The 16,026-nt window shown below is 48.2% G+C and overlaps 2 protein-coding genes across 2 annotated transcripts; both read right to left on the bottom strand.

Annotated features, from left to right (window-relative positions):
• Positions 1 to 2,312: 2,312 nt before the first annotated feature.
• Positions 2,313 to 4,759, bottom strand: LOC123147886 (uncharacterized). Its single transcript, XM_044567203.1, has one exon. The coding sequence runs from the start codon at positions 4,649 to 4,651 to the stop codon at positions 2,609 to 2,611; it is 2,043 nt and encodes a 680-aa protein (XP_044423138.1). The 5' UTR covers positions 4,652 to 4,759; the 3' UTR covers positions 2,313 to 2,608.
• A 232-nt stretch (positions 4,760 to 4,991) lies between these two features.
• Positions 4,992 to 10,822, bottom strand: LOC123147885 (uncharacterized protein At5g41620). Its single transcript, XM_044567202.1, has 3 exons — positions 10,000 to 10,822; positions 7,500 to 7,625; positions 4,992 to 7,166 (listed from the first exon to the last, which is right to left on the bottom strand). Exons 1-3 carry the CDS (start codon positions 10,432 to 10,434, stop codon positions 5,475 to 5,477), a joined length of 2,253 nt encoding a protein of 750 aa, XP_044423137.1. The 5' UTR covers positions 10,435 to 10,822; the 3' UTR covers positions 4,992 to 5,474.
• Between the last annotated feature and the right edge of the window lie 5,204 nt (positions 10,823 to 16,026).

Consider the following 16,026-nt stretch of genomic DNA (forward strand, 5'->3'; position numbering starts at 1 on the left):
TAAGCCTATTATTTGTAGCACTTCTGGCCAGAGTGTTTGTTTTCCTGCCCCTATCCATGTACACTATGAGCACACATTCTAGTCATGCTTTTCTTAGAGGTAGAACAATAGGTACACATTCTAGTCATGATTCCATAGAAGTAGAACAATACAACCCATTTGCTGCTGACCAATTCTTTGGTTCATGTGGATGCATGTTTGGCTGATAAGGTCACACTTCTGACCATTTTTTTAGATAACGACACTTCTGACCGGTGTGTTTATTTTTCTGCTCCTATCCATGTACACTATGCACTTGCAGTTCCTATACAAGTGGTCTCTAGCTGTGTTGTCGCATTGATTTACTCCAGTTTGCTACCCCAATTTGTAATAGTTTGTCTAGAATGTGTACCCATAACACATTCCTTGCTTTCATTTTCTAAAATAAAAAAATCAAGAAGCCTATTATTAGTAAGAATTAATGGTCTCCCGCAAAAAAGAAGTAAGAATTAGTGGTCAGGATACTCAGTGCATAATATTACGGAATATATTGAGAGACTCACATAAGAAAATTTGCACGAAATGAATAATGGGTGTGCCTATCAAGGCAACACAGATACTATTCTTTTCCTTGTTCAACATTCAACCAAAAGAATAAAAGAAGCATAGTAATGGACATCCTATGAGATCATCTCCAAATGTGGAGGCACTCACCCTTGGTACCGACCTTTGTAGCGGCTATGTTATATCCAAAGAATACTAAGCTAAAATAGGAGGGGAAGGCATGAGAAAATATAAGAACATCTGCACAACAAAAGGAAACTATGGCCCTGTTTGGATTCCTAGGTTAGAGTTAGTTTTAGTTAGTTGGGGATCAAATAACCTAAAAGTATCCAAACATGGTGGGTTAGTTGGATCTAACCCACCCCAAAAACTAGCCCACACTAGAGGTGCTTATTTGGGTTAGTTCTTCTGGGCCCACTAAAAAAATAGTAAAAAAAGTTACCTCTCCCATCCAAATAGGGTCCAAAGTAATCAAATGATTAAGAAAGAATATTTATTGTCAATCTAACCATACCATCCAAACATCTCTTTGGTTAGAGTTAGTTTAGGGTTAATTTAGGGTTAAAATATAACTCTAGCCTCTAACTTAGTTAGAGTATCCAAACAGGGCCTATATGTCAGGAACATACACACAGATAGATGGTATGGCAAAAGAACAACCAAAAAACCTGAAGGGCTGCGACATATTGTGTGTAATGCAGAAGAACAACTGAAAATCCTGATGGCATGGTATAAAAACATGATGAAACAAAACTCAATTTGGTAAACCAATATGTTTTCAAGAAAAACAACCTCTAAAGCAACTCACACCCATACCAATGTCAAACAGATAGCAACACTGTTTCTTAAAAGCCTATGATACTATTCGTATTTACAATATATATGCTCAGATATATAGTAACAAAATTGAATAATTTAAGTACTTGGACAGAGCTGGGTTGCAGCAGAGTGTCATCGATGGTGAAGTGACAAGTTGCAGCAAAGGGCTTCATGGCAAGGCAACAGGCTCAAGCAGAACAGGGGAGTGAACATGCATCTACACAATAAAATTTTAAGCATGGATCTGCAACTAAAGATTGCCCAGATGGAAGAACAATAATTTGGGCAAATGATTGAGCTACACATGAGAATAAGATGATCTAATGAGTGCAAGTAAAAAATTCTTGCATGAACAAAATTGTACATATAGACGGTCCAGCTTCCACACATGAACAAAAATCTACAGATAGACACAGCCCAGCGTGAGCAAAATTCTACAGAGACAAACGATGGCAAAATCAGATCAATTCTTTCATGTGACCATCCATCCAACCTGAAATCTACAACAATATATGGTTATACACCTGGAATTTGATATGTGTTTCCGCTGGAGCAATTCCTACAAAATTAAAGAAGACCACACCAAAACAAATGTAAATCCAGATCTACCTCTCCTTGAACCAAACCAAATCACCAGGGTTTGCTGGGACCATAATAGAGGTAAATGGTTTTATACATTTTGAGTATCACCCAATGTTTCTGGTTGGGATTGACGTTGTACACAAAGATGTAAGCAAGCTGTGTAGCAAAGATGAAAAAATGAAGAGACTGCATGTTGACCTACTCATGATGTAATCCCTCCGTCCAGTGTCAAAAATGTCTTATATTATAGGAAGGAGGGAGTACTTTTCAGCCATTGCTATGGCAAGACAGCACATCAACACCTGAGCAACACAACAAATACCGGAGACCAGCTACAACACAGGTTTAGTTTTAATAAAGAAACATAGTGCTTAGAAATGTTGATTTGAATTTTGAACCTTGTCAGCAAGTGGTCCAGATATGAACCAATTACACAACCAATGCCCATCTTTATTACTAAGAACACACCCAACTATTTTTAGAGAACGACGTGCAATGCTAGAATAGTTATTTACCACCTTCTGTGACTACAGTAAACTTCAAGCACTTTGGACATCTATAAGGTTCATCATCATATCGAATTCAGGGCATTTCACCATTCTTCAATACCAAGTATCCATCTTCATTTGATATGCAGAACTCAGTCACAGCCTGATGGCTGAATTCAGGGCATTTCACCATTCTTCAATACCAAGTGTCCATCTTCATTTGAGATGCAGATCTCAGACACAGCCTGATGGTACTCTTTCTCACTAATTTTTCTCTTTAAGATACTCAGAGCACAATCAAGGATTTCCTGCTTCTTTAATGTTCCATTGGGAACTCTATCACGGAAGAGCTTAATGAGACAATTTCGCACACTAGCCTTCTCCTCGGACTTTTGAACATATAAATCATGGACAGGAACAGCAACAAGACGTATTGAAGCATCAAGCTCTTTACGAGAAAGTGAAACACAAGTTTGTGCAGCATTTGACAGAGCTTGGAATCTTGCTCCATCTTTCCTGTCAGAGGCATATTTTACTGCCAAGTGCCTCAAGTCTCTAACAACGGCCGGAAAGCTGCGAACTTTATTGGCAGTGAAGACACTATCCAAGACAGAGCGCACATGGTTTTCACTTCCTTGAACGAGGCCATCCTTGGTCTTACCCATTACTGGATCAGGCCCTTTCACAGGAATGTTAGATTTGGTTGAGTTCTTGGTTTTCCTTTGTTCAGTAGCGCTGCATTTCTCTAGGGGGTCAGGCATGGTTGCAGCACGGACCGACCAAGCATTTTCTTGCTCCTTGACTATATGGGAATAACGTTTTATGAAGGATGAATCTGCTGCTACTATAAACTTGTAGTCTTGAAGCTTATCCCTTCTCTTACCCAGCGGATTCAATATCATGTTCCTTGTTCGCTCATCTCTGATCAGTCTCTCCACATACTTCACAGGTATGGATTCCATTTTTGTAAACTCGAGCATAATTTGATCCCTTTTGGAAGCGAGTCCATCATCATACAACAAAGAACTTCGGCAGACCCATAAACCACGCACCAAATCAGCATACACTGGAAGAGTTTCCAGAAGGTCTTCCTCCGAACAGTCTGGAGCAAGATGCATTAGAGCAACAAATCGAGTCACTTGTGACACCTCAGTAAACCATTTCTTCAGGCGCTCTTCCAGTGGCAGTGAAAGCATCTCCCGGATCGCCTGGCTTCTGTTAATATTCTTGCTGCCTGTCGGCCCTCCGGGACACAATGACAATGCATAATCATGTGTGCTCATTGTGAAATCTATAGGCCTGCCCTCGCTTGCTACCATCTCAGCATAGTACTTGCTTGCAACATCACTCCCAGCTGGTTCGTAAGTGAGAGAAATCCATGGCTCAGGTTCTTTAGGGGAGTCCTTGGAACCATCTGGGTGCTGATTTCCCTTAGCGGATGGAACAGCCTTGCTACCAGCACCACCACCATTTGTTTCCACCTGTTGCAAAGGCTGCCTAGTACGCGAAGCACCAGAAATCAGATGCGGCATTGACGGCCGCAGCTGCATCACCGCATCAAGATGATTCAGATGAACCATGTTGCCTCGGAGAACCCCGACGGCATAGTCAGACACATCAGCCGCCTCCGATGATGACAACGTCTGGGTCGTCACCCTCAAAGACCCAGAAACCTCCGGGTCGTAGTTGTCGCTCTGCGTGTCGACCTCCAAGTCCACCTCAACCTTTGAGCTCCCTGGCTTCACGCGCACCTCCTTGCACACCTCACCGAGCTCGTACGGACGCCAGCATGGCCTCAGCGGGTACTGCATGATGTACAGCTTGCTGTCCTTGTCGAAGGGCTTGGGCGTGAAGTAGACGTCGATCTCCCGCACCACGAAGTCCTCGTCCTCGACATCCATGTCATCCGCGCCCTCGCCGGGGCCCACCCTGTCCGCGTCGGTCTCCATCGCGTCCACGCCGCCCTCCGGCAGCGTGGCCGCCGCCGCCGCCGCCGCGGCGTGGGGGTCACCCTCCTCCGGTGTTGGCTCCGGCTCCGGCTCTGGTTTGTGCTTGGGCTTGGGCGCCGGCTTGGCCTTCGGCTTCGGCTTGGGTTTGGGCTTGGGCTTGCCCTTGACGTTGGGTTGGAAGCGGACGGAGGGGGCGGCGGCGGCGGCGGGAGAGGCCGGGGCGTCGAGGGAGGCGAGGTCGGCCATGTCGATGTCGCCGTCGGTCGTCATGGCCCGCCGCTGGCGGCGTGCTGCTAGGGTTGCGCCGCCGAGGGGATTTGGGTGTTCTATTTCTCAGGAAGGAAAGAGGTGTGCGGCAACTCGGGGGAGACGAGCAACCGTCGCAGCTTATTATCCCCGTGCGCTGCTTTGGGCTTGGGCCTGCAGATGCAGAAATGGCAGGCCTGGATGGCAACGCTGGACAACTCCCTCAAAAAATAAAAAAACTTTGCGAGGTTGCCTCAAAAAAAAGAGAAAAAACACACAATTTTGGCTGGTGTACTGCTGCATCCAGCCAACCACGCGGCGCTTTGGTTTGGGCACGTAACACGAACGTGAACGTCCATCGATCTTGACCACATGCTTTCATTCATGGGTAGTACTATCATATAATCAGACGATCGTTGCAAGATCGCGCTGAAAATTCAAGCAGACGGGAACAATAGTACAGCTCTCAAGCTTTCTTCCAGCCATTAGCTTTGCCACGGGTGTTTCAGGTTCCTACTTCTACATCGACACATATAATACTAGTACTATACAATACAAACATTACAACAACAGGTGATTACCGAAAGTCCATCTCTACTACGTACATTCAATCATTCAATCATAGCCGGATGAGCCTGAAGGATGCAGCAAATCTACTCAAGGGGGTCTGTCTCTCCTCCCCCATGCAGCTACAATTCCGCATATCCCGCCCGCGACCCGAGACCCGAGACGCCGCGCGTGAAATTCTAAACACATCAAGTCACATTAACTTAAAATGCAGCTCCATGCCGTAGGAAACCACAACATGGAAGCTCATCAGCCCAAGGGTGCCAGCCAGTCGGTGTGCTCATCTCCTTGTGCTGATCAAGGGGTAGCCCGACGCCCTAATCCGGGCATGCTGCCCCTCTAGCCTCGCTTGCAGTAACTTCGCCTTGAGCGTGTTGTCTTTTGAGCCGAGAGACCGCGCCGGCGAGGACTCGGAGATTTCATGGTCCAGCGACGACCGATGATGATTCTTCAGCTGCCAGGATGGACTGCGCAGGTTGTGCATGTCACCTGTGGTGGCACACTCAGATATCTGGTAGTCCAATGAGGCGCGTTGGTTCTTCAGCTGCCAGGATGGACTACGCAGACCACGCAGGTCACCGGTAGTAGTGCATTCAGATGTTTGGTAGTCCAACGGCGCGCGCTGATGATTCTTCAGCTGCCGGGCTGGACTGTGCAGATTGTGTAGCAGATCGCTTGACGACGCGGCACACTCACGAAACTGGTACGTCCGGGGATGATGATCATGGGGTTTTCGCTCTAGAAATGCATGTTGAGGAGCCTCTGATTTGATCTTCAGCAAGTCATCGTGCAACCGTCGAGAAACTTGGGTCATGACTGTTTCGTTCTGCTCATCTATAGGATCAATTTTGTCACCGTTGCGAGAGCTGATTTCTGGCGCCGAAGTATTCAGCTGTGCTTTGCTGCTTCTTGGCTTTACCTTGCCTTTTTCTGAACAAGGTCTTGCGGATGAGATCCTTGAGCCCTCAACAGACAGACCATCGGAGAACTCCAGCCTTCTCATTGGTGAATACATGCAGTCGGCGACTGTCCGTCGAGTTCCTGCAAGGTCATGAGTCTGCACAGCGTCTCCATGCATGTTCAACTCAAAGCAATGCAAGTCGCTAGCAACAGAATTTTCATCATCTTCAGCTAACCGGGGGGCACTGGTGGCTCCATTTAAGTGCAGAGATTCGAGGGACTGTCGGCACAAGCTTGCATCTCCCTTCTCATTACCAGCATGTTTGTTAACACCGTAGAAGTTGCTTGATCTTCTACCATGAAGGAAACTCCGTATTTCACCGCTCAACCTCTCCGTGATTGAGGTTTTCCCTTCTGAATCTCCCCTGGCATCAGCATTTTGCATCTGTATTCGCTCGTCCAGCCATGCTTCCGAAATATGAACCACCAACTTATCAGTTTTCTGTTCATACTCCTTTACATGCCTTTGCTTTAACACCCTCACTTCCTCTTCGTAGTTTCTGATTCCTAACGCAAACTCGTCGCAGAGATCTTCCAACAGGCGGGTTGCTTTCTGCTCTTTCTCCAGGTCCTTTACAGCCTTGAGAAATGCCGGTTTCATCGCAGACAACTCTTTCCCTAGCTTCCTGTGGAGATTCTCAGAATGTTTCCTCAGATGTCTCTCAGCTTCAAGTTCCTCTTGCAGGGAACAAAGGGTTGCTCTAAGCTTCTCTTGTTCCTTGTTTTTCCGAGCCATTTTGTCTTCAGTGACTTGCCTGGCCAGAGACTCGATTTCATAGTGATATCGCTGCCTCTCTTGCGTAAGCTCTTGAACACGTGCCTGTGTATTCTGCAACTCCGATTTCAATCCCTTAACTGCTGACACATCAACCGCATGCTGTTCTTCCAAACTCCAAATACGATTCAGAACTTTCAATAGTTCTGTTGATGTTTTAAGATTGCAACCTGCATCCCTATATCTGTCCCTGAAATTCAACGACCGAGTAGGACTGACGAGGTTTATGGTAGCAGCCTGTTTAATGAAAGGACAGACAAATACAATTGTGAGAAACATGTTTCCTCCAATGTTTATAGCTGCAAAATACTAAACCAATAACACAACATGTCATCATTGGCGACAGGATAAAAGATGGCATGACCAGTAGCATGCACGATCACACCGGCTACAGAAATAGTATTGGCATTCCAGTCTAGAGATAATAATGCATAATAAGCAACAAACATAATAAGCATGCAAGTCACTCTTGTACAGATTCAAATGCTAAATTTGATTCCATGATGACATGACAACTAAAACACCAAAATTACCAAGAGATGAGTAAAGGGAGGGGATGTGTGTGCATACCCCAATTGAGCTAGTGTAACTTGCAGGAGAAAGAGACTGCCTTGAATGGCATCGATCTTCATGTAACTTTTCATGTTCCATCAATGGTGCTGAAAGATCCCTACCACAGCCGCCTGAAATATGTGGCTGAAATGCGACAGAAGTTATGGAATTCAGAACTCATGGCTTTGTAAAATAACAAAACACTAAGCTGTGAAGCTTACAGCAGAAAACATAATTCTCCATTGGAATTACATTAAGAGATCTCAAAATGCATGGCTTTTGGAACAAAAGAACTTAAGCTTTGGCACCTCAAAGAGAAAGCATTGCTCCCTTTAAGCAAAACTAGTTCAGGAAGCATCATTCATAAAATTCATGATATTCTAGTTGGCATGAGTTTGGTAAATCTGAAACCATTGAATTATGCTAGCAAAAAAATCTCTTCAGAAACTTATGTACTTAAAATCGTAAGATCCTATTTATTGAGCATGTACATCACTATAAGAAAAACAGAACATGATGCTACAATACTGCATTGCACCAAACAGTTATACATCTAATATGATCTGTAAGTACAAGACAAACTGAAATCCTTTTGTGTGGCATGTGTGATGGCAATACAGCATTTGCTCAGCTTGGACTTCGAGAGAAAGATGGTGCAGAACGCAAGCTTTTTAGACAGTAGAAGTCTTGGACTGCAAGCTCGTTACCCTTTCATTCTGTGCTTGTTTTCGACACATAGTTATGCTACCCATCTATTATTGTGACACATTTCTCCATATATACCTTGTAATACTTTGGCTTATCTAATACAAGCTGGGTGTTTACCTTTGTCAGGGAAAGAAAATTTAGAAGAACATGAAGGTACAGGTGCATTTTCGTATATATTCTGGGATCATTGCATAGTGGGGAACATTAAGGATAGTTTATCTAATACAAGCTGGGTGTTTTCCCTTTTTTCAGAGAAAGAAAATTTAGAAGAACATGAAGTACAGGTGTGTTTTCGTATATATTCTGGGATCATTACATGGTGGGGAACATTAAGGATAGTTTATCTAATACAAGCTGGATGTTTTCCCTTTTTCAGAGAAAGAAAATTTAGAAGAACATGAAGTACAGGTGTGTTTTCGTATATATTCTGGGATCATTACATAGTGGGGAACATTAAAGATAGTTTATCTAATACAAGGTGGGTGTTTCCCCTTTTTTCAGAGAAAGAAAATTTAGAAGAACATGAAGTACAGGTGTGTTTTCGTATATATTCTAGGATCATTACATAGTAGGGAACATTAAGGTTATAATTACAAGGAGAAAGCATATTCTTCAAGCTCAGATGTATACTAAAACAATTGCCAAGATTTTATGGCAAAGATCCCAACTGATAGAAGATGTGTTTACACCTTTAGAATTGGGATTTTGCTAGGAGAACATCAAGAAAAAGAATCACAATCATCACAGTAATCAACCATGCAAGTCAAATGCAAGGTAGAAATTCACATCAAGTCCATCTCAAAGAACTACGAATACATAGGACTGCTAGAAATATTTGCCAGCTCCTGATTTGTGAATGATCGCCCGGAGGTTTTTCCTTTTAACATTCTATGTCTCTTCCTTAGCTTTTGCATGATCTTAAAATAATCAACCCAAGAACACTCAGAGAACTCGGTGATCCTAAAGAAAATTTCCTAACGAAAAAACCCTCCACCATATACGGTTGATGACATGTTTGATGTTTCAACACCAGTGCATTTCGAACTAATACTGTTACTAGTATTTAGTTGCAGGTTCTATGTGCAAAACATACTCCAAATTCCCCTAGAAGAAGGGCAGTCCAAATTCCATTCTGTTGAGGCAACTGCTGAGTGATAAATTTCAGGGCATTTTATCACTAAGCAGCCAATGCACAAGGGCCAGGGGACCACATTAATACTAAACATGCCCGATTCATGTGCCAAAAATATGTACGAGCTCGCCCTCAATTGAAAGGAAGGTACAAGTATATACTACTGTGACAGCAGTGGATTGCGGCTTTATTGCACATTACTTCTTGTCTTCTTGACAGTTCAACACCACAAAAGTGGAGAACAAAATAATAGAAATCTCGGAGCGAGGCTAAGGCTAATCGAATCGAACAACGCGGCGTGCTTGGTACTGCATTTTAGGACCTGATCTCTGCCTCGAAAATAGTCGAGGAAGGGGCACATTGCGGCTAGGATTTTTCTAGTAGCGCCGAAATGGCTAAATCTCAAGAAGCAGCAGCCTATGATACGTATGTTGCTGTGGCAGAAAAGTTAATCTATCCGCCGCACTGGCATGTGCATTGAGGAACAAATTCTAACATATTGATCCACTGAAAATTCGGCGACAATGACATGATGCCAATGCAGAGTATGTATATGGAGTTGTTGTGGCAGAATAGCAGGAAAAGACGGCAAGTGAAAATAGCAGACCGCAACTGACTAGCGACGTCACCGACGTTGACCAGGAAAAAGCAGAGAGAGGGAGGTAGCGGAGCCCTCACTCGATCCACGTCGTCGTCGTCGTCGCCGCCGCGGTGAGGGGACGCGGCGGGCCCCCTCCGCGCGCGCCTGCGGATCCGGCGGCCGGCGCCCGCGGCCCTGACGACGTCCTGGATCTCCCACAGCGTGGCGCCCAGCTGGCGCGCGGACGCCCCCGACGAGCTCCTCCTCCCCGCCGCCGCCGCGTCCGCCGGCGGCTCCTCCGGCCGCGGCGGCGACGCCTCGAGCTTCCAGGACGGCGAGGGCGTGGCGCGGCCCGCCCTCCGCCGCGCCCGCGCCGCCGCCAGCTCCCGCCGCAGCGGCGCCGGGGCTGCTTGGTCCTCCTGCGCCTCCCGCGGCCGATTCGGGGTCCCGTGGCCCGGCTGCTCCCCGCCGACGCCGCATTTCCGCGGCACCGCTGCCCCTGCCGCTGCCGGTGGCGGTGGCTCTACCTCCATGGCTGCCGCCTCGCTATCTTGGGCCCCTTCCGCTTCCCCTCCCTTCCCCTGCCTGCTTTTTCTTGCCCTTCCTTGGACTCTCTGACTACGGGGCTGCCATCGTGCCCTGCGTCCTCAGCTTCGCTCCCTTGTGCTGTCTCCCTGCGCACAGTGCTTGCGGCAGTAGGATCCCAGGCAGTAGAGCGGGAGGAATGTATTTTTTTACCGCCGAGGTGTGAAGGGAAAAGCGGTAGCCTGCTCCGGAGAACGGCGGTTGTCAGAGGCGAGGAAATTTTTATTCCACTTGCGGCGCATTGATTGATGATTGAACACTCACTCGCTCGCCACGCCGCGTGTGGCGCTACACGTACTCTACATAGCCTCCGCCGCCCTCACCGCCCCGACGCCTCTCTCGCCACCCAACTCAGGCCAACTCCACTGCCCAACCCCATCCCGTCCGGCGTCGTTCGTTCGGGTTAAAAGGGACAAACTAGACGATCCAGCGCGCGATGGTCTGAACCCATCTAGTTCGTTTTGTGTTCGGATCAACTCATTTCGAACGCAAACATGCGTCGGGTTTGTGTCGAGCAGGACAGCGAATGGGCGCGCGACTCGTTCGCGTCGGAGCCGCGTGGCAGGCGGCCACCTATCTCCAACCCGCCAACATCAATGCGCACGCGCGGGTGGGCTCACCTATCATCCGCCAAGCGAACAGTCACCGTCCTTCTTAAATGGAAAGCCGTGGACCGATCGTCGTCCACACTTCCCACTCCGGCCCCTCTTTGCCCACTCGAAACCCGACACTCCCCAAACCCTAGCTGCTCCCCATCCTTGAACTCGTCGGCCGGCCGCAGCCATGGGGCTATGGAACTACGGCCGCAAAGCGAAGCACGGCCGCGAGGCCGGCTCCTCCTCGGGACGTCGTCGCGGCTCCGTGAAGAAGGATGAGCCCGCATCACCGCCATGCACCTCCAATCGAGTCCCCGCGCTTGCCCCCTTCACCATCGCCGGCGAGCGCGACCGATGGTACCTGGCCGCGGACGTGTGCTGGTGGTAGTGGGAGACAAGGACACCGGTCCCGTGGAGCGACGTGCACCTCCCCAACAATTGGCACCTCTTCGCGGATCGGGTCCCGATCCCACCGGTCCCGATGAGTGGCCGTGCGCGGCGCGATGAGATCGAGTGCCGCCGCCTCCTCCACCCCGACGACCTCTACTACGACGAGAGGTACACCCCCGACTTCGTGTTCTGGGACACGTGGCTCCAGGATGAGCGCGTTGTGCGGCGCGCGTCCTACTTCGTCGACACGGTGTCGGGGCCACGGCGGCCACGACGGGAGGTGCGCGGGTGTAAGCGGGTGCGCGGCCTCACGCCCACGTCGTCGCCTTCCCCGTCTCCGTCACCACCTCCCCCTCCTCGCATGACAGCGGAGGAGGAGGCTCATATCATGGCGTGTGTCATGGAGGACTTCATGCGCACGCACGAGAAGCACCAATGGGAGGGCCTCAAGGAGATGACGGCTCTCTCTGCGGCCGGCGACGTCATCATCCCCGAGCTGAAGATGGCGGCAAAGGAGGAGGTGATGGGGGAACCGTCGGTGGCCTCGTTCAACCCGGACCTGGTGGGCCAGCACTTGAGCTGGCCATGCACGACTCCGGAGACGACGACCGTCGTGGGGGGAGTGGACTGGTGCCCCACGCCGCCGCACTCACCAGAGCGGGACGCCTCTTCGCGAGAGGAGGTGGTGCAGGCACCTGCCACCTTCCATCATGCCGCCCCCGTGCACCACGGACCGCCGGCCCACTTGTGGACGCCGCCGGACTACGTCGATCTCATCAGCGACGACGACGACGACGACACCGGCGGCCACTAAAGACGGCGACGACCACGGCAGGAGTACGCGGACGGCGTTTTTTTATTTATTTTTATGTAAAAATTATGGCACTGGACCGTTTAAGTGAACCGTGAAACTGGGCCGTTTTGTGGCCGTGAGCCCTAAATTATGTTTTAAATTTTTTTAACTGCGTTTATTTACTTTTTAGGCATTTTATTTTATTTTTTGTTTTTTTAATCATGTAACCTTCGAATATGATTTGAAATGTAGTCGCGCGTTGGACGCACCCACGGCCCATTGAACAGACGCGGATATAGACAACCTCATCGCCACCCCAAAAGGACAAAATCCGACCAAACCGAACATTCACTGACAAAGCTACGTCTTGACGAAATAGGCTATGCCCCGCCTATGTTATAGCAAGTTTAATGGAGGTTGATAGGTAAATTAGACCGAGCTAATAAAAATAGTTGGCTTTTTTTGTACTGGCCCGTCCAGGTTTGGGGCTGTAGCTCCGCTACTGCGAACGTCCGTCTCTGGTCGTGCGGTGGAGTTGGCCTCACCGGCCCGACTGGATTGCTCGCCGACGGCCGACCCTGGCTGGCTGGCTAGCCTTGTATTCCTTGGGTTGTGGTACAGCTCGGCGTGCACGTACGAAACGTCTGGTCGATCGGTCTATTCGACCGACGGCACGGGCGTGAGGTGAAGGACTAGAGAGAGCAGGCGGCGGGCATGCTGGTGCTGCTGCTGCTGCGCCGGTCGACGCGACCCGTCGCTTCATCTCTCTTTCTGAGACGTGACGAAATCTACCCGTTCCAGTTTTTTTTTTAGCATCAGTACAGACACAAGCGCCTCTGAAAGACTCAGCCAGCACATCATCTTGAGATTTACGAAGTCGTCTTAGACGCCTCGTCGTCGACGGAAACGTCTTCTCCCACTGAAAGCGCATCGCCGGAAATCCTGAAATAAATCCAGAAATAATGCGAGCATCAAGATTTAAACACTGATGAATGAGGATACCATTATCCACCTAACTATCTCAACCACAGGTTAATTCGCGCCCGTTCGAGTCCCAGAGCGATACATCATGACCCTACCACAGTAGAGTAAGGCAAGAAACATTGCCCTACGCTAGGCCGCACCGCTGCTGCAGATGACCTACTACTCATTTCCGCTTTCTCCCCAGGGGGATATAATAAGATTCTCGCGTTGAAACCGTCAATGCAGAGAGAGAGAGAGAGGATTCCCGCGCAAGACTATCGTAGGGATAAAAAGATCGTTGGCCTTCGTGTTTTGTTTGAGCAACGTAGGCGTCCGCATTTGTCTCACCAAATGTCCCCTCCTCCCCTGCCATGGCATTCGTCTTACCAAACTAAATGCAGCTAAACCCATTTTTAGGGTGGGGGAGGGAGATGCATACGAACTTACTTACTCAACACTAGACCGTACGCGTTCAGCGCTTACAGTAGAGTTTGAAGCTTTACATGTGATGAAATTCCATTCCTTTGAGCGTTTGGAGCTCCTTTATGCCTGCGGCGGCATTTTTTTCATGTTTTGACCCTTTTCTCGAAACATATTCGAGATCTGACCCTAGCTTGAATTTTTTTTTGAAGATTTGACCCTTTTGCTACCGCCAAATAGACTAGCGGTAGCCTGTATAACCCTACCGTCAGAGACCTTGACGGTAGACTATTATACCCTACTGCCATGAATCCTGACGGTAGCAAAATGATCAGATCTTGCAAAAAAAATCAAACTAGAGTCAGATCTCTAATAGGTTTGAGTAAAAGGTCAAAACACAAAATTTGTCCGCCATCGGCCTCCCTGCGTATGGAGTTTATACCGAGTAGTACTGCATATACATATAGCGCGTGTGCTCCATTTAATGCTATACCTACGTACGGTACGTAGCCACTGTAGCGCCACCATGCATTCAAAAAAAATTTTAGGGTACCATGCATTCAATATTGTTTGCGTGTCATCGGCGGCACTGCTCTTTCAGACCAGACCAGCACTGTGCATGACCTGCGCTAGCCGCTTGCTGCGAGAGCAAGGGCAACTCACCCTATACGAACATTGAAATAAAAAATAGCGAGAAATTTAAAAAATAACCTGAGATTTTGGGATATCAAAACCTGGCTCCTGATCTACTCCCGCGTGAAATTTCGTGAAAAATACTAGAAAACGTATTCGTGGCAAAAAAGACAAAAAAACCTATGTATAGGATAAAACTGTTTTGGATGGATTTTTGTTCGGACAATATTTCCTTCGTCACAGATATGTTCTACGAAATTTCACACGGAAGTAGATTGAGAACCCAGATTTGATATCCCAAATTTCAGTTTTTTTTGGTATTTTTTACGTTTAATATTCGTATAGGGTTGTGGAGCACCCAGGAGCTCCTGTGTATTTTCCCAACTCCAGCGCTTATTTTAAATCTACAAATGTCCGCGGACGTGTTCAGACATGTCCGTAGACAACAGGCCGGACAAAGGTCACGCAACCATAATCAATAAATTTGGACGGTTGGCTAAGCGGATCAACAAGGAGATGTGGTCCAACTAACCGTGGCAGCAGACGCCCGGACCGCCTAGCCAACTGTTTATCGGTGTTTGACGACCAGCATTGGATGGCTAAAACTGTCTGGGTCGTCCTGTCCGGACATTTGAGACAGATTTGGTGACTAGAATTGTCATAGTTGCCGTAACCCCTAAGGCATCTCCAAGGTCGTTTATCAAACATGTCGTCTTTAAATGTTTTTGGTCATGTTCAGACGTCGCGAATAGTCGTCTCTTCAGGGCTATTCCATGTTATCTCATTGTTTCAAACATTTCAAATACGAATTCAACAAGTTTCACATATATTAGTACACGCAAACTCCTCCAAATTTAATCTAAACTAGAGTAAATAGTGGACAACAACTTCGTACGCACAAACTCCTCCAAATTTAATCTAAACTAGAGTAAATAGTGGACAACAACTTCGTACGCACGACCTTCGAGGCTATCAAGACCATCATCGTCATTGCCGCCTTTGTTGTTGTCGTCGTCCCAGCCACCATGCCTCCTTCTTCACTTTGCACTCTCATCGATCTTGAGGCCGAGCTCACGCTTCGACTCGGCGATCCTGATCTGGAGTAGGTCTTGACTGATCCGACTTTAACGACGGGCATCCGACTCCTTGGTGGTCTTGAACCGGTCCAAGGACCAGGCCTCCGCGAGCTTCGGGTCGAAGAGGACCCAAACAGGCGACACCTGCATCTTAGGGAATGACGCCGAGCGTCGCACCCCATACCGGGCTTCGTGGTGAGGAGTTGCGAATACCACACCATGCGGCCACAGAGGCGCTCCTCCAGTGTTGTCTTTTTGCCCATCACGGCGGAGCAATGACTAGGGTTTTGAAAGGCAAGGAGAGCGTGAGCGAGAGCGAGGGGCCTCGTTAAAAACAGTAAGGAAACCGGCCTGTCGGGCCGATGTGGCGGACATCCAGACGCCCCTACTCCGCCGCCTCTCATTTAGGGCCGGAGGATTTTAGACGCCGTCCGTGTCTGGACCAATATGGACATCTACATTGAAGGCTTAAAATTGTCCGAGCCGGGGGAATATATGAAGGGAGAATAGGCGTTCACGTCGAAAATGCCCTATGTGGCTCTGAAAAGAAAAACTGTCTTGGTTTGGGAGACGCGTCGCTCTCCTCTTCTTGGTCACTTCCTGCCACGATCTTCTCCTCCATAGCAGCAGCTCAGCTGGCGATATCACCGAGAAGTGGAGCGGCCATGT

Source organism: Triticum aestivum, chromosome 7A (assembly GCF_018294505.1).
Source record: "Triticum aestivum cultivar Chinese Spring chromosome 7A, IWGSC CS RefSeq v2.1, whole genome shotgun sequence".
NCBI classification, from domain to species: domain Eukaryota; kingdom Viridiplantae; phylum Streptophyta; class Magnoliopsida; order Poales; family Poaceae; genus Triticum; species Triticum aestivum.